This window comes from Pithys albifrons, chromosome 6 (genome assembly GCF_047495875.1).
Source record: "Pithys albifrons albifrons isolate INPA30051 chromosome 6, PitAlb_v1, whole genome shotgun sequence".
In the NCBI taxonomy this organism is placed as follows: Eukaryota; Metazoa; Chordata; class Aves; order Passeriformes; family Thamnophilidae; genus Pithys; species Pithys albifrons.
Genome location: NC_092463.1, coordinates 45,404,328 through 45,428,710, shown reverse-complemented (window position 1 = coordinate 45,428,710; position 24,383 = coordinate 45,404,328). Strand labels below are relative to the sequence as shown.

Sequence of the window (24,383 nt, the reverse complement as noted above, 5' to 3'; positions counted from 1 at the left end):
ATTCTGTTGGAGTTGAAAATGGCAGGAGGAGTGTTTGAGGTTGTCTCATTTAGCCTGAGAAGAGGCTACAGTCTTGTTCTTAATGTGGGGGTCCATGTATGTTCCTTTCTTCTGTGATAGCAGATGCTCGTGAAACTTTGTGATGGGTTGATTCAGACAGCATTGAGAACTACAGGCTCTTAGGTTAACTTTTTTAAAGCTTGCTGCTCACCTGTGATGGAGTTTATGCAACTGGATAATAATTAGAAGGGCAGGAATTGAAGAAAGGGTTGAAGAAAGATGGGGCTGATTTATATCAGCCTCAGTTGTTGAGGACATGCACCTTTAGCTAATTGAAGCTATGTACAAAAAGCAGCAGTTAGTTTGACACAGAGCTTCTGCCCAGCCAGTGATACTATTCTGTACTGTCATCATCATGTGGACTTGGACTCTAAGGTCCCTGAAGGAGCAGAGGTTGTCTTTTTAGTTGGGTGGGGTTTTTTTCCTCCCTGGGTGAAATATTCTTTTGCTACCAGTTAACAATTTCTATTTATAGCTTGTTTGGTGTTTTTTTGGTTTTGTTTTCCTGTAATATGTAGCTCTTGTTTAAACTGCATTCACTTGCAAAAGTTGATTCTAGGTGTGATCTCTGTGGTGAGACGTAAGACTACAGAAATACTAAAGATTCCTCTAAGTGCTGAATGACTACTTTCTGAAGAAGGGGCAAAATGACAGCTCCCTAGCATCCTCCTGACGGATGAGATTAGCATTCTTCCTTTTTGAGGTGCTCCCCTTCCATATTTTTGTACAGCTGCGTATTTGGGCATTGTTTTTGTATGCTGGGGTGTAAAGAGGAGTAACATGTCCAGTATCGGCTACCAGCTCTGAAGGACTTCAGTGTTTTTTATGCCTGTAAGTTATCGCAGACTGTAACCAGTGCCATAGTGAAATGCTACTAGAGCAACTGATGTTATGGATTGTTTTTTTCAGAGAATTAACACTGGCTATTACAGCCTCACAGTAAACTGCTGCCAGTCCTTGTGATTACTTCTCACTGAAGCAGCGCTTTAAGTTATTGTTGTATGACACAACAGAACAGCTTGAAGTACCACTTGCATGTGGGGAAATAAACTACAAATGAATTTAGATGTTTTCTTGAGACAGAACAACCCTGGGATTTTTCTTAGATTGTGTGTAAGACCTAAAAGAATTTGCCCAGCTAGTCAGGCTGAACATCCCAGAGTTTGCACAGCTAGCCATTGTCTCTGAGAGACCCAAAGTGCAGGTAATTCAATACATGTTTTTAAGCATGTGGTTAACAGCAGCCTTTTATGACCACCTACATTTTCACAGTGCAAAAAAAAAAGTCCCTGCAGAAACAAGTCTCGAAGAGCAATTAAAAAGTAAATGTTCTCATTTTGTGATTGGGAAAATTAATTGTGGTAGGTAGATATTTTATTGACATGGAGCATCATGTGAGAAAATTTAAACCTACCCCCTCCCAATTGTTAAAAATACAAAAACCCCCTCCACAGTGCTAGGTGTTAAATGGAATTTTTTTTCATCACTTTGGTTGTTGTATGTTATTCCTTTAAATTTCATGCTGAATAAATCAGACCCGGTCTTGCTGCTTCCACAGTTCAGGCATGATCTCAGTATTTTCCAGACAGAATGTCAGCCTGGTCTGATTTTTGGGAGATTGGAATAGTGTGATGGGACATAGGAACTTATTATCTCCTCCTTTACCCCTACTCCCCATTTGATTTCTCTGAGGTACAACTGTTTGATGCAAACATTCCTGTTCGACTCCTCATTACAAGCAATTACAAGTGTATTGCTAAAGCAGAGGCTGGGATAATGAAATCTAAATTCTGCCCCAAGATCTGTTGTAGGTCGACATTACTGTGCAAAAATCCTTTAGTATTTTCTTTTTGTGAAGACAAAAATAATGTTTACCTCAGGGTGGTGTTTTTGCAGCATGTCACTGAATCAGAGAATATGGTGAGTTGGAAGGGGACCCACAAGGATCATCAAGTCCAGCTCCTGACCCTGCACAGGACACCCCAAGAGTCACACCATGTGCCTGAGAGTATTGTCCAAACACATCTTGAACTCAGTCGGGCTTGGTGCTGTGACCACTTCCCTGGGGAGCCTGTTCCAGCACCCAACCAACCTCCAGGTGAAGAATGTTTCCTTGATATCCAACCTAAACCTCCTTGAGTCCCGTTACTCGTCGTCAGAGTGAAGAGATCGGTACTTCCCTGTCCACTTCCCCTCACAAGGAAGTTGTAACTGCAATGAGGTCTCCCCTCAGTCTCCTCTTCTCCAGCCTGAACAGACCAAGTGACCTCAGCTCCTCCTCATGTGGCTTCCTCTCAAGGCCCTTCACCATCTTTATTGCCCTCCTTTGGACACTCTCTAAGAGCTGAGTATCTTTCTTATATTGTGGCACCGAAAACTGCACACAATATTCCAGGTGAGGCCACCCCAGTGCAGAGCAGAGGGGGGCAATCCCCTCCCTCAGCTGGGTGGTGATGCTGTGCCTGATGCCCCCCAGGACACAGTGGTCCCTTCTGGCTGCTGGGGCACTGCTGATTCATATTTGCTTGCCCTTGATCAGGATCCCCAAGTTGCTTTTAGCAATGCTGCCCTTCAGTGTCGTGTTCTGCAGTCTGTCTGTGCATCCGGGGTTGCCCCATCCCAGGTGCAGAATTCAGCACTTGCCATTTTTAAACTTCATACAGTTGGTGTCCTTCAAAGGTATTAAAAGTAAGATGTTTCCATCTTTGCTGCTTCTTTATGGCAGCAACCTGTGTAGCTTTAGGTTGGATAAGAGCAGCGTATAGGCTCCATTTGATATTCATGCTGGAGAATGCTTCTCTTTCAGGGTGCATCCAGTTCAGTAATCTAAGCTATTCCTTCCTCCTCTCCTCTGCTTACTTTTTCTGTTCAAACCAGTAGTTTGGAGCTGTGTTCACTCAGAGCTGTTAGTGGCCCATAGCCTGTTTCTCATCCACCATGCTAACTGTGCTGAGCCTGCAGACCTGCGAGGGATGTATTTTTGGTGTGTGTATTTTTGCTGCACTGCTGCTGAGACAAGCAAATGTGGAAGCTTTAGTGAAATGCCCAGTTCCCCAAATATAGAATCCAGACATGAAGGCTACAGGATTAAAGTAAGCCTGTTCACCTCTGCTTACTTCCTGCACATGTTGTTGCAAGGAAAAAGCAAATGGTTGTTTATTGGAAAATGGGTTGGAAGATTGTATTTAATTAAGTCACTTGCGTGGCTAAGTGCTGAAATGTAGCCACCTACTGTAGGGAATGTGCCGATTCCTTAAACTAAGGCTGTAAGATAGTTAGAAGATACTTATTCTATGTATATTGTATTATTTATGGTGTGGACTATGATGTGTTAATTGATCTCCAGTTCAATGAAGGCTGCTTTTGCTGTGAGCAATTAATGGGCGAATGATGAACATCAGACAGTAGTCAGTGTGCCCTGCCACAATAGTTTTTCTATCTATATTGAAAGAAGCTGTCCTTTTTAGTGCTTTAAAAGGGTTTTCCCCTTGACTTTGACTTGCCTCAGTAATATTTAGTGTTTAGTTTGAGGTAACCAGAGGAGTTTCTGATCTTTTGGCTAGGACTGATCCAGTTTTAATCGTGAAAATACTAGATACTGAATATATTGCATCTCATGCGAAGTGGTCGGAAAACTGAGGGAAGGGAAGTTGAACCTAATCAGTGAGCAGTTCCTTGAATAATCACTATCTTACCTTCTGCTTCACTGAAGAAACATTTTTGCGCTCTTGTATTGCAGTGGAACTGTCAGTCTGCCTTTACAAATAACTTCTGATATGGCATAAGCAATGTAATCATCAGGCAGTTTAAATGAGGCTGGGGAGGGATAGAGATTAAAACTGTTCAAGGGGATTTAAGTTGTCAGTTAATCACTGGCAGGTATCCTTTACTTGTGGCAGATGGCTTAGGTGTTGTCAGAGGCTTCATGGCAGAGCAAGAGAGAGCTTGTCTTGTGCTTTGCTTCCCAAAGCCAGCCTGAATGTGCACTGCATGCTTCTCTTCTGTTCTGGCAAGATACCTTTGCAGCAGTGCATAGGAAAGCCAATCAAACTGAAGACAAGGATTTATGGGAATTGACATGATACACTTATGAACATGCAGCTGCAAACAGCTTTTTGGGTAATACCCAAGGTGTTTGTTTAAGAGATGGAAAATAAGCATCATCGTCACTAATGTATTTTCCTTACCTTTTTAGTGCTGTTAATAGGCAATCATCTTATGCCCTATTTAGTTGAATTCAGTATGGGCACCTTCCTCTAGAAAACTGGTGGGTGTGTAAGTAGTGTAGTAAAGATTAGGTTGAGCAAGTTTGTTGCCAGAGTCTCTTTGGGTGTCTGCACAAGAACTGACTTTGATGTTCTCCAATAAGCTCAAATTGTCTCTGCCTTCCATTTCAGTGTAGTTAGTGAGTGTTAAGCCAAGTCTACCTTAATTCCACTGGTGTTATCTTGCTGCCAGCGCACTTCTTTTGCCATTGAAGTTTGTGCATGCACATGTTAAACTGAAGTTTATAGGCAAGGCATAATGTTTTGAGTTTCTTCATGCTCAGCTTTTTGAATTCCTCTTCTGGGTGCATCACCTGCATTAGTAGATCTCTGTAAAGCAGATGTGGAGTGAGATGCTTGTCAGATGCTTGACATCGATATAAAGAAGTATGATAAGAAACATCGTCCTTAGTGGCTATATTTACAGAAGCAACTGGACTGAATGCAAGCATTTGGAAATAGTTTTGCATTTTCAGAGGAATCAAATCCTGCAATAGCCTACCAGTTGCTTAGTGCTGCGTATTTGTGGTCTTCTGAGATGATGGAGGAAGATCAAAAAGGGTTTGTGAAGTCTGCTAATATTGCTCGCTTTTCTTTAGTTGTGATGTGTATTGAAGATATGTCTTTTTGATGCCATCTTGCTGCAAATTCCAGCTACTGAGTTGCTCTAGCCTCTTACCTTTTGTTTTTGCAACATGCTGCAGATTTCAGTAGAGGCAGAATGGATTTCTCATATGCTTAAGTCAAACCTGGTGTGGATTTACACCTGGCCAGGGTTTAAGCAGAAAAAAAAATGAACTCAACTATGGAATGTAATGCGTGCATTGTGTGACAGGAAAGGATCATGAGTAACCCTTCAGCCTCGCAGCTACATACCAGCCTGGATGAAAATAATTCTCTTCACATGTGTAAAACTTTAAGCAGCAATCCATTGAAAATATCCAGCGAAGATCCCATAGTTCCCACAAAAGACATGTGAAAGGTTTGACTGTGAAGAGTTCATGTTTCATCCTTGATGATAGGTCCTTTTTGCCAAGAGGCTGAACTTACTGGCATTGTGCATGAGGGTGTTGAACGTGTAAGTGTTTTGTATTTCTTCCTCAAAACGTTCTTGGCCAGGGTAACTGCCTGTTCTTACTGATTATACTTTCTGATACAGAGGAAGCTGTGTTATCACTAGTGATCTGTTTTGTAATGTGCACAATTCTCTGGAGTGCTTTCAGGTAAAAGGTGGTTTTATGAGAGATATCCTTGACTTGCTTTCTTAATACAGTGTGAAATGCTTGCTCAGCTTGACTTGTCCTTTGATTTATTTTTCCCTGATTCTTTCTCAGGGAATGTTAAATATTTAGATGCTAACATTTTTGAAAGTGACTGCTAAAACAGATTGATTTTCCTTATTCAGTCCCTTTCACAGTGAAACATGAGTCACTTTTTTTTTTAATTCAGCCCAGATGGTATGCTGCTTAAAGTGAGCAATGTGTTGCAGTGAAAATGGACTACTTTCCCCTTCTTTCCTTCCTCCTTTACTTAACTGAACACATCCGTGTAGCTCATATTTGGGTTGAATTCAAGTTTAGTCAAAGAGGCTGCAGGGTAAATATGTCAGCTATTGGAAAGCCAGCCCCACCAGATTGAAGGAATTTCTGCCCCTGCCAACCGGCAGTGCAGCAAATTGGCTACACAAAACCTGACATCTTTATGGACCTTGTTAGAAAACTGGACAAGATGATCTGGTTTGGTCCTTTCCATGTCTGTCTTGGGTGTGTCTGTAACTCTGCTCCTCTTCATGTGTGCACAGATCCCTGAGTCGTGCAGTGCTGAGTGGGCAGGAACCTTGCATTCCTGAGGGTTGGGAGATGGTGACTGCACTGAGGATTTTTTCAGGGTCATTTTTAATCTGTTATAAGAGGCTTGCAAAAAGGGAATCGAAGGGAGCAATTCAGTTTAAAACGGTTCCATGTGTGCCATTGTTTTGACAGTTCTTTATCCACCAATGGATTTTTTGAGCATGGAGTAATGCATGAAACAAGTTTCTAGATGGGTTGACTGTGACTCTCCAGTTGGTGTCTGTAGCATGCGACTCTCCTAGCAGCTGATGAAAGTGATGTTTTAAGAGAAATATCTGTTGCTTTGAAACAGGGCTGAGTCAGAGTTCCCGTGTTGCCATTCTGCAGCAAAGCTTGTGTGGGTGGGGCTGTCTGCAGGTAACTTGATCTGCCTCTATCTATTGTTTCCTATTTGGTGAAAGGGTCAGTAATACATCCTTGCTTTAAAAGAACATTGAGGACAAATTTATTGAATGACAAAGGAAATCCTATAAACAAGCAACTTATTAAGTAATGAATACAATTTGATGCGTGCTCCTGGAATGTTGCTTCAGTTTAATAGGATACAAGTATGGCATTTATTTAAAGAAGTTGTTAAAAGTAACAGGGACTTGATAGCACTTTTTAAGGGGGGGTTGTTTCTGTTTGTTTTTTTTCTTCCTGAAACTAAAAATTTCTAAAATGACATAGCTTGGTCTAATTTTTTCCATTAAAGGAATGTGGAGGTCGTGACTAAAGCTTTTCAGGCCAGATAACAGCAGCAGATCTGACAGGAGCTGAATTTTGGTTATTCTGCACAGAAGGTGTTATAGTGCTTGAGATGCATCCAGTTATGTTTTCTCTTAGGAACACCATAATGCTTAGTGGGGAGAAGACAGTTCTGTACTTCAGGCAGGTAGCTGTGGGACTCAGTGTTGGTTCTTATCTAGCAACTTGCCCAAGTCACAAAGAAGTTACACTGACATGTTCAGAACAGGATTTTTCATTTTGAATAGGTGCTGGCTTCCATGTCGAAGTGGAGCAGGTTAGTTGAGAGGTATGAGGTTAGACAAGAAGGTAGCGCAGAGGAACAGAGAAAGATGCCATGAAATTGGCACCTTTTTGATGATCCTGCCAAAATGTACTGCCTAGTTGCTTAGATTCTGAGGGAGCAAAAGCCTCAGTGATTTCTAATTCTCTTGTCAAGCTTGAAAAAGCTCTGTTTTATATCAGAGACTTCTTAGTCAGGACATTTCAATTTTGTAGTATCTGAAATCTTGTGAGCTGTAATAAAAGTTACAGCAATTATCAGGAAGGCTTCCAGTGGTACCATGCTGACCTGAAAGCTGTTTTTTTTAGGCAGACTGTGGAGAAGGAAGGTAGATTCTGCTGTTGAAGCTCTTAGATGCTTTATAACTCGAGACCATGGTATATTGACTGAACCTTTACATTGCAAAGAATACCCAGGTATCTCATCTCTGTCGTGTCTTGATGTGACAATGGCATCCTATAATTTTTCTCCAGTTGCAGGTAGAGGTGGTGTCAGCGTACTGGGAGTTGTTTGCTCATGGAGGTTGTGGCAATTCTGGCAGCTTCACCCTGTAGCTGTTTGAGTGTAGCAATTTTTATTTTGTCATTACTTACAAGATACACGTCAGTGATACAAAGACTGATGTGAGTGTGTTCAATTACTGGTGTAAGGGCGAAAAAACACCATAAACAACAAACAAAGCTCTTGTTGGTTGAGCACAATGCTGTGGAACTTATTAACAGTGATGGCTGTAAGGCAGCAGTAGCCCAGGAGTGGTTATTGATGTGTCTGTTCAGTGTTTCATAGCAGGAGTATCCAAGGACAAACTGTTGCTATTTCTGATTACACGTTAGGGTGTATGACGTGGGCAGAGGTGGGTATGACGTTTCCTCAGGAGGTGCTGGGAGCAGGGAAGGCCCTACCTGATTGCCTGGGTGCTGAGCTTGTTTTCCTGTGCTCTAGGTTGTAACAGTGTGCAGAGCAAACACATTACTGCTCCATGGAAGAGCAGTGATGCAAAGAATGAAGCTGAGGATTGAATAAAACTGCTAAAAGATGTCTAATTGCCCCTTGAATGCCTGGGCATGCTTTTTTTGTGGCTGTCACTCTCTTTAAGGTGCTACAGCAAGAGAGTTATGAGTGGCTCTGGGTGTGTGGCCACTGGCTCAAATTGCCCACCTGCCTCAGACCTCTTTTTTTCCCCTCAAACTACCTTGTCTTTTAACAGCTTAGGGCAGATTCTCATTAAGGCATCTGGTCTGTGCTGTCAGATTTTTGAAACATCCCCAGGAGCATCAGCCATTTGTAAGAAATAACATTTGAGAGGACATATATTGTTTGGGGCAGACACAGGCTTAAAGGAATTACCTCCCGGAAGCATTCCTATTGTGTCTTTCGAAATAGCAATATGAAACTTAGCAGTTTTGCCTGTGTCAGGGATGGAGCATTTTATATGCTGTGGGGTAGGAAGGGAACCATCTACATTTGGCTGATTCAAGAGTTTCTGAAAAGCCTCATGCTCTAATCATGCTGTAAAGTTTGTTATTTCGTCAGGTGAGTTCTCCAAAGATGCCAATACAAAGCAAATTTGTTCCTCATTTCCTAGCAGGAATGAGCTAGAGAAGAGTCTCCCCTAAACTGCTGATCCTAGTACTTGTGATCTGCTGTATGCTCTGTGCAGCACTGAAGAGTGGGGCACTCACCCTGTTGTGTTTATAGTGTTTTTCCTTGCCCTTGGTGTTCAGGCTTTCCTGGGGAGAGTAGGAAGTCAGACTCCAAGAGCAACAGGAAGCAAGCTAGTGTAGGCTGGGCAGTGGAGGGACTGTCTGCAGCTCTGCCACTCCTCCAGAGTTCCAGAAGTAACACGGTTATCCTCAAAATAGAGAAATTATAGGTAAATGGTTAAGTTCTGTGTCAGCTTAATTTGTTCTTTCTGAGTTTGAATGATGAAGGTATGCAGGCTGGTGAGGGACCATATTTTTGTGACAACTCAGTCCTTAACTGGGAAAGGTTTGTATTTCTGGTTTTTTACTTGGTCAGGTGCATGTTGCCTGGGACAAGTCTGGAATATGATGGAAAGATGAGGGGAAAGATATTCTTTCTCCCATTGTCGTGCAGCTTCCCCCCAGCCTAGCAACAGCATGCCATTTTGGTGTTTATTAAAACCATTGAGTTGTCATTATCTTCCTTCGCTGAGTTTGTGTTTCTGTAATATCCACATTCCAAAAACAATGCACAAAGTGAGAAAAATGGTAAAGTGACATATTAGAGCTGTGTTTTACCTTGAGGGCAAATCTCTAGATTTGTCTCTTCCACTGTTCTCTTGATCTCCAGGATCCTGCTACTGAACTGCCTCCGCTTGGCGGGCTCTTAGAGTGCCAACTGCCTTACTAGCCTGTGGACAGAAGCTCAATTGTAACTTCAATCAGCAGCACTGTGTTTCAAACTTACTTGAAGACCTAGTATGAATTAGTACTGTATTACCTAGTGCATAGCCTTTGGGTAGCAGCAACAACAACAATAAAGTATTCTGCCAGCTAAGTGCTACTTAACAAAAGCAAGGGACTATAGAGCTGAGTTTGTGTAGCCCCATCTGTTTTAATTCTGTTTAGACTGACCCTGTGAAGAAGAGGTTGGGTTTTTTTTTAAACAAATTTTATTTTGACCTGAGTATGCATAGAAGGCTGCAGTAGGTTCCTAGAAAGCAAATAGCAGAAGGGAAATCTGCAAAATGGAAAGTGAGAATGAAGAACAGATAAAATGATAATTTAGGAGAAAGAAGGTGCTACCAAGTACCATGCTCAGGATGGTGATAGGATAATGACAAAATAACTAGAATGAAGATCCATGTTTCATCTTCATTCAACCACTGAAACAGCTTACTCAGTGACTGCTTTTGTTGCCTTTGTTAAAAACCCCTGTAACCTTGCCTCTCTTTCATTTGTCGCAGACAGCCAACTCTTGCCTGGGAATAACTTCACAAATGAGTGCAACATTCCTGGAAACTTCATGTGCAGTAATGGACGCTGTATCCCAGGGGCCTGGCAGTGTGATGGGCTGCCAGACTGCTTTGATGACAGTGATGAGAAGGAATGCCGTAAGTGACCATTGCTGTGACCTTAACATGCTTTATATCACAAGGTTTGGCTAAGCAGTGTTACTGGTGTGTTCTGTGGTGTGTGTTAGGTAAGTAACAAAGCTGCTGCCAGTTTCTTAATTTAGATCTTGTTAGAAAAAAATCACAGGCTTTAGTATTGCAGGTCTTCAAGGTTCTTCAGTGTAGTTTCATTACATGTGTACTTTATGGATGTTTTCATTACACTTAATCTGAATTTATAAGAAGCTTCCTTTCCCAGGACACTTCCAAGACACATCATTAGCTTTGCTTATGGAGCAGAAGGAAAAGAGAATAGCTTCTTTCAAATTGCCTGAATAGAAATACCATGTGTTAAATGCTCTTACTTTTTTAACTTGATGCCTCTACTTTTACCCCAGTTATCTATCCCTTTTAAGTAAGGGGACTTCAATAACTGCTGTGGAAATCTCCATATATAGTTCTGCTTTAAGCCAGTGAGCTTTGCTCTCTTTCTAAAGCATTAAAAACATCTGTATGAAATACCTAATGTTTTGCAGTCCTTATAAGGTATTAGGCTTGTGTTGCAACATTGAAGACAGGTTAATTTAACTTTCTTTTCTATTTAAATGTTAACATCTTAGGAAAGGATAGATCTGGTGTAAGGATTGATTATTGTCATGTGTATCTGTTTAAACCCAGCAGAATTTTAGTGGGAGCTTTGGCAAGAATAAAAATATCCAAAGTTCAACCTGTACCTTTCAGTGAGATGTTCCGGATGGAACCTGACAACAGCTAGGTGACTCAGGTTCCTCATTACTTGGCTCATGAATAGCCTGCTGTCATGACTTTGGGTGTGCTGTTTCTACTTCTTAAAACAAGCTGAATGATGGCACTTCTCTGTATTTATATGATACAAACCAGTCTCTAAGAGTGTTGTCATCATCAATTTACATGTTTGTCATCTGATACAATTAGATGATTTTTATGAAAATGTTCATTAACATTAACAAAGACTTTCTTCATGAAGGCTGTCCTGGGTATTTATCCAAGAATCAGTAACAGGAAAATGTGCTTTGTGACTCTCCATTCAAAAATGTCTTTACCAAAATCAGTTGAATCTAGTGAATTAGAGACCGTAATAAATGTAGTAACTGATGATAAAACAAAAATAACTGTAAAATGACAGTTCATAAAAGCTGTTCTTGTCACAACAGACTGAAATAAACCTCATTGATCTAGGTTATGCTGCAACTATGAACTTTAAGTTTCTGCAGAATTGCCCTTTGTTAGGTTTTATTTTTGAATACATTTAGCCAGCTTGATTAGCCAACAGTTTTCTGGATGAGCAAGCTTTTGATCCTAAACAAATTAATGGACACAATTAGACTCCTCTTTACTGTTGCCATACATCTATCTGCTATCTGATCACCTTCACAAATGTAAAATTAGCATAGAAAAGAGACTTGCAGGAAGAGAACTCCTATCCTATGCTGGCCTGCTGGTGACAGGTCAGGTAAGCCAAAACCAAATGGAGGTAGTCCTCATTTGAATCTCCAAATTTGTAGTAGTACCGGCCAGTCTTTTCCATTATGAAGTGATCAAAAGTTGGATGGGCTTATACAGCCAAAATCAGGGGTTAGATTTGTTCTTTGCTCAGACATAAGGCATTGAAAAGAAACCCTATGGGTATAAAATATTTTTTTTCAATCAATTTAGGCTAGGCTTTGTTACTTTCCTTCCATCAAAACAGTGCTCTACTTTCTAAAACTTACCTTGCAGCAAAATTAAGAATCCTTTGTTTTCTGCTTTGATTTTGCTTTACAGTAGCTGAGCTGTTGATAGCGGAGACAAAGGCATAGGAGTTGCATTAGCAGCGTGATATGGCTGAGTTCCCAGTGTGTTACTACTCTCAGCTGTACTCTAAGCTGCTTTGCCTGTGATTCCTCATCGAGTAACTGTTTCATATTGAAGGGTGTTAGCCTTGCTTAAAAGTGTTTGTGTGTGAATAGCAGCTTGGTTACAGGATTCATTTGGTACTGTAGATTGATACTTGTTTATAAAGACGAGTATGCTGTATTTTGGCATGCCCACTGAAGGCGTTTGATGCACACATGTGCATGGTTATGTGGAAAGTCTTTCTCTTTTGATTTGTCTTATGATTCAATGTGGATGTAGAGCAATACTATATCAATTCCATTGCTGTACCATCTCATTCTGTCTGTCACCCTTCAAACAGGAAAACTTAGAATTTGTGGTCTAGTTCTCATTTTTTGTGACCCATGAGTGGAAAAGTTATAGTCTGGGTGTGAGGAGGAAATAAGACACAAAACAGAATTACCTGCAAGTTGTCCATTCATGTCTTCTCTTCTCTCTCTTCCTCTTGTCTCTTTTTTTGTCTTCTGCTTTGCAGGACCATCCTTGTTAATTATGTCCCATTGCTTGTGGGCTTTCTTTGCTCGTGGACATTTACCAGAATCCCTACCATCTGTCATCTTCTGTGCTTCCTCTGTGCCCTGACCTGTGATCAGTTTGATACTTCCCATGCCGGCTGGCTGTATGCTGTTACTGCACAGTGCATTGATCATTCTCTTGCCTTCTGTCATGATGTGATGACTGAAAAATTTTACCTGGTTTTATCTGGGAGAAGGGTTAAGGAAAGGCATAGGAGGGAGGGAATAAGCTAATGACTTCTCATTGTTGTAAATGAGTACTTCTCCTTGAAGCATAATCACTCTGTTTTTTCCTCCAAGCCACTTAGTGAGCTTGAAAAAGAATTAATTGACCATAGCAATGTGAATGTTTTGTGAGTACTTCCAGTTCTCTGTAGTTTGAGTAATCTGCGCAGTCATCAGTGTATCTGCCCATGGAGAAGCTGAGGCTCTTCTTGACAAGTTCAGAATCTTTACCAACAGGACTTTCCTATGGAGCTTATAAATATTGATTGCATAGACCCCAAATCCTGCTCCGGTTGCATATCAGGCATTATGGATAACCAGGGTTAGTGCTTGCCCTGACCAGGTTGGGAGCTGCAGGCTGCTAGCCCCCCAGTTCTTTCTGTTATCCAGTATGGAAGATCTAAAATGTCACAAAATAGAGAACCTGACTGGAAGGAGCCCAGAGATGGGTGCTTGCATGTTTCACATCACTTTGAAGTAAATTTATTATCTTCAGTGCTGACCTTTGTACTTACCTGCTGATGTATTCCTTTGGGGCCAAGACCTGCATCTTGCTCTTGGAAGGATTCTCTCCTTGAGATTTAAGACTGCATTGATGTTCTTAGTTAAGCTTATAATTTACTCTGTCATCTCTGTTTCCTCTTTCCTTTGCTCTTTGTACATCTTTGTATTAGATTATTACAGAGAGAACATTGTGAACACAGAGTGGCTGTTATCACTAATGAGCAGCAGCTAGTGGGGAGATGGCATGTGCTGTCTTTGTCAGCTAAGGAGCAGCAGATGGTGGGGATTCAGAGCATGGCACATTATCTGCTCTAAGTGCCTGGCATGACAGCAGCCAGAATTAGAGACATCCCAAATACCCAGGAGTCTAAATTTTCCTTCATTACTCTCCTGAGAGCCATCTCTTATGTGCCAAATTTGTATGTTCAGCTATGAGCAGATAGTGGCACACAGTGAAGACAGAGACGAGCTGCATTAATCCAGGGGCTGAAGAGTGTGGGCTGTAGGCTAGAAAAAAATCTTACGTAAGAATAGCCCTGAGGCAGTGTGTTCTCATGTTAGAAACTTCTCTCTCTCATGTGTTTCTGTTTGCAGTTGTCACTGTTGCCCATTCAACACAAACGTAAAGTTAAACAAAGTTTTTGAGTCACTACTAAAAGGTGTGTTTGGAGTGGATAGATGTCTGAGCAGAAGGCCATCATCCATGCTTATAGGAATGTGCTGCCAACACATTTCTGCCCTGGCTAGCAAGAGCTGGTCTGTAGGAACAAGTGGAACTATAGTGACAAAAAGCTCATTTCATCACCAACAATCCATCGTCATCAGACCTTGCTCTGATTGTCCTTCTTACAGAGTCTTTATGAGCAGGTCTCCTCCATGGGGGAGAATGTCTTCATTAAATGAAGTGCTGCATGAAAACTGTCCATTTTAATAAGTATTCCCCAGGTAGGTGTTGAAGCTGCCTGCCAAGTAGGCTTCCACTAAAGGTCAGCTTTGTCTCTTTGCCTGAGACACGTGTGCTTGAAGGGAGCCCAGTGCAATCAGAGCTAAATGTTTTATAATGTCTACATTATATAGATCTGTAATGCTGGGTTGCACTCAGGATGGTGTGGTGAGCCAAGCTTTTCTGCAGTCTCACACCAACACACTCTCATGGTCCTGAGCGTGTTGACTCCTATTTGGGCAGTCTGAGAAACAGTTTAATCCAGGTGTCTAGCAGATCTGGTAAGAGCATTTTTGTTTCTGTATCAGGGAATTGAAGGCTTTGGAACCCATGCAGAAGCCAGGGTCCTGGTAACAATCTAGAAACTCCTATGTCTGGTAGGCTGTATGTTGTAGTGCAAGGATGAAGGTGTGTGGTGGGAATGTTTTCTGATCAGTGTTATTACAGTTGTAACCATGCTTCTATTGCTGGGTTTGCAAGCATTTTTAACTGTCAGGTTAGTAGAATAATACTTGAAATAGTGTTGTAATTACTTGTTCATTGCTGGTATGTTGGCATATTAATCTTTGATTTCATCTTCTCTTATATTTCTCTTAAGTATGTTCTTTATTTCACCCTGTAGAGTTTGTGTGTTTATATATAGTAAACATGACCTGTTTTTTCAGATTTCATTCTGTGTCTTATCTTTTCCACATTTTGTATGTTTGCCTTTCCATTTAATCTATCTAAATGCACACAGTGTTCTGTATAAATGCTTTATAATCTCAGAAGAGTTTGTAAATCTTCTGGTGTTGTGCGGATGTGAAGTGACAGGGTGGGAGACGTGGCACAACTAAGTTTCCCTCATTCAAAGTGTTTGTGTCTGCATGCTTTCTGTACTTTTCGTTGACTCTGCATTGGTGGGGATTTAGGCTGGATTAGCAGTTTGAAATTACAGCCCTCAGTAACCATTTTTACATTTCCCCAAAGTTTGCTCTACTTTATTTTCCTTATTTTTTTCCATCTCCAATATAAAAATTTCCTACCAGACAAATGTTTACTGCTCCCTCTGGTGTTCACTTGCAACAGGTGTTCCAGCTTGACACATTCAGGAATGGAGAGTCCGCAGGAAAGGGCTCATAATGATCAGTTACACACAGCCGTGTGTGAAATATAACAAGTCTTTTCACACAAATGGTAAATGAAACCCACGCTTTGTAATTGGTAGCCTGTATTTTCTAGATTATGTGAAGAATATTTTCCTGTGCTCTAAAACCTTTCAATTGGAAAGCTGAAATTCTTGGAGAACAAAAGCAGATTAGCTAGGTTTTCTTCTTCAGGTGCATTTTGACTGACAGTGGCATCCAGTTTCTACAAAAGAGCTAGTTTTTAAGAACTACATGTATTAAAAGCTTCACAGCGTCAGAGGGCTGGAAATTATTTAAAAAAGAAAAAATGCCACTGAAATTGAAGTGATATCTGAGGAAGCTGGTCTGTCATTGGGGTTTCTTCAATGCAAGAACTCCTACACTGCCTGGTTTGGGCTGCAGTAGGAAGGAGGTGGATTGAGTGGGGACTGCATCAGCTTCAAAGCCATGTCATATATCTGGAAGCCTCAGATGAGGACTGTCAGACTACCTTGTGTTGCCCTCTTTGATGCAGGGTAGATTTTAGAAGAAGGTCTTTAGATTTGTTGCTGTGCACTGCTTTAAAAAAAAATCATGGAGGTTGCCCTGAATCAAGAGCACACTTTGAGTCTGCTCTACAGGAAGCTCATAAGCTGTTATTACATTAAGGCACATAATGTACCCATGCTTTTCTCTTTGTAAGTGCCAAAATTATAATGGAGGCAAAGACAAAATGTATTAATAAATGGTCTTTACTAATAATTCAAATTGTTCTCCAGATAGTCAGAATTTGGATCTGTGTCCTCACTTTCCATTACATTTTGCTGTGAGAACAGTCAAATTCATGACTTCCACACTTCTGAGTAACCAGATCTAGATGCCACTTTGAAAGACAAAGAGAAAAGGTATCGTAGAAACAATGAGTTCTGCAATCTCTGTAAGCTATTTAATGACTCCTTATTATGATAGTACAGTTATTGCAGCTGAAGATATTTTGCTTGGGTTTAACCACTCAACAGGGTCAGTCTAATGAATGGTTTTCATGTACAGGAACAAAGGGCACAGGAACTCTAGCTCTTATCCTTTTAAATACTAGGCTTTCTGTTCAACAAGCAGAGCTCAGTGCACTGAAGAATGAAATGCAGTGTTTTGTTAAAAATAAATGTCTGCTTAATTCAGAAAGAATTGTCTAAACCAGCTGAGATACAGAAATACAGCAATGGGCCAAGACTGCCCATTGGTAAAGATTGAAACTGACTTTGCATTGTTTAGTGTATCAATGGCCCCAGAATATTATTCTTAAAGCATCAGTTAAAGCCTGGTGTTTACTAAGGCTAATACTACAGAAGATGAGGGGCAGGGTGATAATTCAAGACATGCTTTCAGATTCCTGGGATTTAGGTCCTGCAGCAAGGGTAAAGGTGAAGGCATCTCACCTGCTGCAGTCTGTTGTTGCTAGCCAGGTGCACTTTTAGCTTTGAAAAATTTACGTTGCTGGTGTCTGGTAAGTTATATACTCTCTTGCTAGCTAAGAGCTGAGAGTAGTGCAAACTGAATAGCTGTGGTGTTGTATCAAATCTCACCACATTTTGGAGAAGATAAATAAGCAAGTAATGAATACTTGCAAGTAATTGATTTAGCAACCTCACACTTAAAAAAAAATCTAGAAAGGGGAACTCCAGCATCAAAATCACTTTTTCACATTTGAGGATTTTTTTACCGATTGTAACACAGTTCAAGAGTATTAGAGCTGAACGTTTAGTCTTTAGTTCATCAAATCTATATGCGCTACTTTGGGAAGCATGGAGTGGCTGTGATAAGGCTCACAGTACTCATCAGAGGCTTAGGTAGCCATGAACTTTGGGCATTGTCTGTGTGTAGTTTTGGAGATGATGACAAGCCTCTGCTGCAAATTGGATGTGTTCAAAGACAGATGAATGGGTGATGCAAATAACTAAGATAGCTGTCAAATACTGATGGATTTGAAGTGCTCTGTGATCCAACATGACCATGAAGGAGGGCGATGCAGACACAACAAGTTAGAGGCATAGAAAGAAATATAAAAGCAGGATGTTAAAATAGTATAATTACAGCAACTTGGATACTTCATAAATCTGAGTCCCTGCTGAAATCTGTGTGAAATAGTGGAAGGCAACCAGCAGTAGAACAAAAGCGCACAGGCTTAAGCTCTGCCAGGGGAGGTTTAAATTGGATATTAGAAAGAAATTCTTTACAGAGAGAGTGGTCAGGCATTGGAATGGCCTGCCCAGAGAGGTGACGGATTCTCTGTCCCTGGAGGCTTTTAAGGTGAGACTGGATGTGTCACTTAGTGCCATGATCTAGTAATCACAGTGGTGTTGGATGAAGCTTTGGACTTGATGATCTTGGAGGTCTCTTCCAACCCAGCTGGTTCTACGATTCTAAGTGTGAGAGCTGTGGCATTTTTTTGAGAGTATGATCTGGGAATGTGACTCTCCTTGTAATCAGAGCTAACAGCCTACCTTTGTGATGCCCTGCCTTACACTGCATCTCCATCTAGTGCACTTTAAATGCCTGCAGCAAAAGTACAAGACTGTAAGGAATCACAGAGTCTCAGTATCAGAGTTGGATGTGATGTAGTGAGTATTGTCACTTTGGACCTCTCACCCCGAGTCCTTCAGTTTAAAGCCTGCTCACTGATTGGCTAACCTACTGCCAAAGATCCCTTGTCACTTCTAGACAGGTGGATTCCTAATAAGGAACCTATATATAGGGATTATTTTTTATATGGACTACTTTTGGGGTGGAGGAGTGCTAATATATGGAAGGAGAACTTAGGGCCAGAACTTAGGGAGAGGAGCATTCTACCAAAGCTAACATCCTGGAAGGATCATGGCAATGAAAAGCTGCACTCCAAATAGATTTTGTGCATTAATGTTAATGGAGTAAGCATCATCATGTGCCAGGATTCCAGGCCGTCAGGTGTTGTGTAAACAGCAATCTTAAAAAACTGTACGAAACCAGTCTTTAATTGTCTTATTCTTATTTATTTGTGTAAAAGGCTAATAAAATTAACACCTTTTTTCTTTTTCTAAAGAACTAGAATATATAACAGAAAGCTAGAAATTTCTCAATAGAAGTAGTTGTATGTTTTGTAGTAGTTGTACATATACACCAGACCTCTGGATTTCTATTCTTCGATTCACATCTTAAAATCACTGAGTGCTTTTAAGTCTACTTCTGTGTTTCATGCTGCTTTCTGTCATCTCTTGGTTGACCTGGAATATTTCTTGCAGAATTCTTAAGCAAAGCTGAGTATTAACAACATATGAAATGAGTATCTGCATTAATTGGGAAAAGACTGTAAGCCAGCTGCTAATCTTTTTGTCACTTACTCAGATGGCTCTCAAACTTGGAATATCAACCTGGAATTAGCTCTTGTTTTCACTCATGATTAAGCAACCAAATACTTAGTAGTTATAATATGATTTGTAATTAAGTGACCATGGTAAATGTTTCATTTAAAGCTCAATTACACATGAGTAAGGGCAAGCATAATAGCTGGTTATGTTTGATTACCTTTTATGCAAGGAGATCAAGAGGGTTTGGTGCTAATTATTGAATCCTCTTGATGATGAGGGTCAGTTAAAAGCCTAGTTGGAGATCTTGGAAACAGGCAGGTTTAACAGTTGGATGGAATCAATGACATAACTGAAAGAAAAAGGTCAGTAGGTAGTATCCCATGATGGAGTGAGGGACCATAGCCCATCAGGCATGCAGATGTCCTCTGAGGAGGTGCACTCCTGCTACTGAAATCCCATTCTGTTCTGCCATTATGCATCCTGAGTATCTTAACAACTCTGAAGTTGTGCTTAATTTGTGTGGTGCAACGTCTGATTTTGAATTTGTCCTTTTATATTATGTTCGGGTTGTCTGGTGCTGAATAACTTCTAAAACACCTCTTAGTGAGAAATTGCTTTACTGAATGTCTGAAAAACAAGGTTTCTGTTTGTGCTCTTCTTCTGATGTTTCGTCTGCTTTGTGATGATTTTGAAGGACTGAAACATAGACTCCTAGACTGTGAAAGATTATTTTAAGGCCTTACTGTCTGGCAAGAAGAAAAGGCCACTGACTCATAGTAATTCAGCTAAGAAGTGAAGCGATTAATCTTTTGCCTTTTCTTTCAAAGGCAGTAACTTCCATTGGCTTTCTTACTTTAGCTTTGTCTTTTCTCTCTTACTGTTTACTATAGTGTAAATGTTACCCGTGTAAGTGGGTGATGATTTCCTATATTGGAGACAACCTCTGATGTTTCCTGCAGGGCTAATTTCACTACTTTAAAAAAAATAAAATTGCTCCCTATAAAATAAATCACATTTTAGGATCATTTTCTCTGAGTTTGCATTAGCAGTTTATGACTAGCAGCTCTTTCACCTGCGTGGTTAAACAGGGAGCAAAGGTAGGATTGACCCAAGGGCTTTTTGTAGGTCTAACGAATGTCCTACACTTGGCTGTGTTTTGTATCAAAACTCATTAAATTAAATAGTTGGTTTGTTTTGAATTGGAGAAGTTCTGGCATAGTAGACTGTTGGGTGGATTTTATACTGGGAATACTACTCAAGTGCTATCTTTTTAAAGATCAGAATGAGAAAGCAGAGGAAGTGAAATTTCTCTGTGTCATTTTGCAAGACAGTCCTGTTCCAGAGCTCTGTGAGCCAAGAAGTGATACATTTGCCTTTTGTACTGAGGCAGCTGAATGACTGCAGGTAGCAATGGCTTTCTCACTGGGAACTGAACTGAAAATCCTCTAGGGTACAAACAGCAAAATAACTGTGTTAACAGTGGTAGGGTCTGTATATCAGTTCTTGGGGTGAAAGGGATCATACCCTGCTTGTGTTACATAGCGTAAAATCATTCCTTCTCTGTAAATTAAAGTTAAAAACTTTAACTCCTTCATGTAAAGCCTTTACTGAAAGGCTGCACCTTGCCATGCATGCATCAAAAGAGTCTGTCTGATGTTGCTGTGGCATCTCTCAAACTAAATTAACAACAGGAGTGAAGTTTTAAGTTGGTTCATTATCAAAGTCTGGAAAAATACATGTGGCTCTGCAATAGCAGGATCTGCACACAATACTTTCTGTATGGAGAGTTGTTCTTGTCACATGCAAGTAATCAAGTTTTGATTACCTGAATAAATCATCATCAGTTGTGTTGAGACATTGCTATGAAGCAGCATAAAGTTACTTTGCTTGATTGCTACTTGGAGAAGTTCTAAGGCAACAATTTGAGTTCAGAGATGCTGAAGTTCTGTGTGGTTTACTTCTAGCTGACGCTTGGGTGTGGCAGATGGACCTTAGGACTTAAACGGTGGGGCCAGTTCTGCGCACGCTGTGCCTCACCTGAAACATCCACTGCGCAGGCTCAAAGGACACACCCATGTGAGGAGAGCCCTTCCCAAATCTTTGTTCGTGAAGTCTGGCCATACATATTTTTAGCTGTAGGTTGACACAAAATGTCAGTTCTTGGTCTAATACATCCTGTTTTCTCACTCCAGATTGCAAAATAATGGAGAAATACTTCAAAATAGACATGTTTGTCAAATTAAAAGAAGGAAATAGTTTTGTCCTGCTGGCCTCATCATGTAGGGTCCCTGTTGAATGCCATCTTTGCATGTTGCATGCAGTAAGAAGTGCCCAGTTCACTATAACTACGTGTGAAATGCTGGTAGTGTGGACTAGCTGGCTCAACAGTAACACAGTCATAGAATCACAGAAAGGTTTGGGTTGGAAGGGACCCTAAAGAGCTTTTAGTTCCTGCTCCCCTGCTGTGGGCAGGGACACCTTTTAATAGACCAGATTGGTCAGAGCCCCATCCAGCCTGGCCTTGGAACACCTTCAACAATGGAGCACCCACAAGTTCTGTGGACAACCTATTTCAGTGCCTTACTCCCTCACAGTAAAGAATTTCTTCCTTGTATTTAAACCTACTTTTTTCAGCTTAAAGCTGTTTCCTCTTGTCCTGTCACTACATGCCCTAGTAAATACTTCTCCAGCTTTCTGGTACGTTCCCTTCAGCTACTGAAGGGCCACAATAAGGTCACCCCAGAGCCTTCCTTCTCTTCTCCAGGATGAACAATCCCAACCCTTTCAGCCTTTCCTCATGGAAGAGGTGTTCCAGCCCTCTGATGATCCTTGAGCCACTCCTCTGGACTCACTGTAATGTCCCTCCTGTGCTGAGAGCCCCAGACCTGGACACAGCACTCCAGGTGGGATCTCACCAGATTCAGAGTAGAGGGACATAATAACCTCCCTCAACCTGCTGGTTACAATCCTTTGCAGCCCAGGATGCATTTTCCTTTCTGGACTGCAATACACATTGCTGGCTCAGGTCCTCTCGCCGGGCCTGCTCCTGGTCCATTCATCCCCCAACCTGTATTAATGCCAGGTGTTCCCTTGACCCAGGTGCAGCACCTTGCACTTGGCCTTGTGGAATCTCACCTTGCACTTGGCCTTGTGGAATCTCATCTCATGGAATCCCATGGGCCCACTTCTTAAGCTCATCCAGGTCCCTCTGGATAGGATCCCATCCCTCAGGTATGTCAACTGCACCACTGAGCTTGCAAATTTGCTGAGGGTGCACTCAATCTCTTTGTCTGTGTCATTGATGAAGACATTTAATAGCACTGGAGTAGCATAAGGAGCAACTTCACGCACTTGCATGTACAACTGCTGAAATGTTTTCCTTGAACTTAAGCAAAGCAACCTGGAGGGAACGTTTGGCAAGTTTGTACTGTGGTCGGTAGCCCTCTGCCACCATCTTCACCATTTGCTTCATGTTCGAGAGATGAGAAGAATATTTTACTGGAGGGTAATTTCTTCCCACGGGTTCTGGAGTCAGAGGAGGCTCCTCAAGTGCATGGTAGTTCACTGACACCTCTTGGAAAATACCATGATAGTTCCCTTTTGTGATATGTAAATACAGATTCATATGAATCTCCCAGTCCTGGATTGCTTCTGCTATGACTAGGTAACAAATGTAGAGTGGAACTGGATTGAATTGATCCTTTCTGCCATGGGTTCACAAAGGAGTAGAATGGTAATTTTTTGGGGTGGCTTTTTGTACTTGTTATATTGGACCTGCTATTTTAGTAGCCTTTCTTTAAACACAGTTTTGTAAGTTGCTGTGTGATTTCTTGTTGTATTTCAAATGTGTCCATCAGTCCTTACTCCTTCCCCTCCAATGTGTGGTCTCCCAGTTTCTTAGTTTCTGAAGACCTGGGTTCAGGAGGACTTGCTAGTTCCTTTAGAAAGAAGAACAATTTCTTCTTTCCCTTTCCTTTAGCTAGTTATAATACCATAAGGTCAAATAATCCACATGTACCTGTGTCCTTTTTCACTTCTGTCACTTCCTGATATCCCAGTAATTTTTATTACCCTCAGCCCATTTCAACTGAGCGTAACAGAGAAAAATACAGATTGCAGAGGTAGTGCTGTCCTTGAAAGCTTCTCAAGGCTGACATCACTGCAGAAGCCAAATAGATAGCTGCTGTTAGACAAACATACATCTTACCACGTACAGATCTGCATGAAAACTTGAAAGTGTGCAGTAGAAGACACAGTGATGAGCAAAGGAGAAGAAAACTCCTTTTGTAACAGCATGTAATGGGAGTAGGAATTGCAGAGGAATGCTGAAATAGTGCAGCTCATGCCTTAAGATAGGAAAAGGTCTGGGGAGAAAATACTGAAGTAAACTTTATATAGCTATCTAACTAATACTAATATTAAATAATTGTCCTGAAGACGTTCTCTCTCTTTTTGGTGGGGAATCAGTATGATTTGGACAGAAAAAAGAGTCCATTTTCCAGAAACTTGATTTTGTTCCTGATCATTCCAGCATCTTTTTCTTTCAGTTGTGGTCAAACATTAAATATTGCTTAAGGCTTTACTGTGGTAGCTCAGTGTAATGCACCAGATATGACTTCTCACCTTTCAGGGCCAGGACAGCTGAGGATGTGCTGACCTGTGTCTGTCCTACCTGAAGCGGAGCTCTTGCAGTGTTCACGGCCACTTCTGGCTCTGATCAGGAAAGTGCAGGCACATGACAAATCACAGTCTGAATTCTACCAGGAAGAGTAAGGCTGCAAGAGTAAGACATGATCAGTGTCAGAAATTTTAGAAGGAAATAATTTTGAAGCCTTAATTTGGCAGGGTTTTCAGAGCAGGCAAAAGGCATCATTGAGTATGATTTGCCAGAAAGTTGATAGCCCCTGAATTCAGACTCCAAATTACTGAAGTAAACCTGCCTGAAGAAATGGGATCCAGTAAATGTTAATAGAAGCTAAAGCACAGTTGCTTGCCACTTTCTTATTTCTTCTCCTTTTTGTCCCTTCCTGGAACTACTCTGGCTCAAAATACAGCTCTAAAATAAGTTGTCCAAGAGCAGTCATTTGGTTTGGGGAATGTAAATTCACTGCATGGTTTCAAAAAGATGTTAGCTTTTATAGAAAGAAAAACAACAAGGACGTAACACATAAAGCATTGGGCAACTCTTCATATAGATGTGCTACTACCACGCTCTCCCAGCAGCAGTTGCCTGGCTTCTTAGTGTGCTAGTTCAGACTACTCGCTTTGATGACAGAATCTGTTGCTGAGCTTGTTTTGCTGCTTTTGTTTAAAGAATGGGAGTATGATAGAGCCTCACACCTCATGGTTACTGACTATTTAGCTGAGACCAGTCTACCTCAGAACTCTCAACATAGAAGTTGCTCTTCGAAGTTGTGTGAAGAATTGTTGGGGCTCCGATGTCTTGGCTGAGGTTTTCTATTGCTAGTAGTGTGAAGCACAGCAGCTCCTTCAAGGTAATTTATCACCTCGTTTGCTGCAAAGTAATGGCTCGCTTTCTGTTCCCCAAGTGGACCTTGGATACTCTTTGGAAAAA

General features: G+C 41.1%; 1 protein-coding gene across 1 annotated transcript in view; it reads left to right on the top strand.

Annotated features, from left to right (window-relative positions):
* Nucleotides 1-24,383, top strand: part of LDLRAD3 (low density lipoprotein receptor class A domain containing 3) — a 103,495-nt gene that overhangs the window by 25,096 nt on the left and 54,016 nt on the right. The window contains exon 2 of the mRNA XM_071558660.1: nucleotides 10,114-10,260. Within this exon, the coding sequence (XP_071414761.1) occupies nucleotides 10,114-10,260 (147 nt within the window). The remainder of the gene's footprint in view (nucleotides 1-10,113; nucleotides 10,261-24,383) is intronic.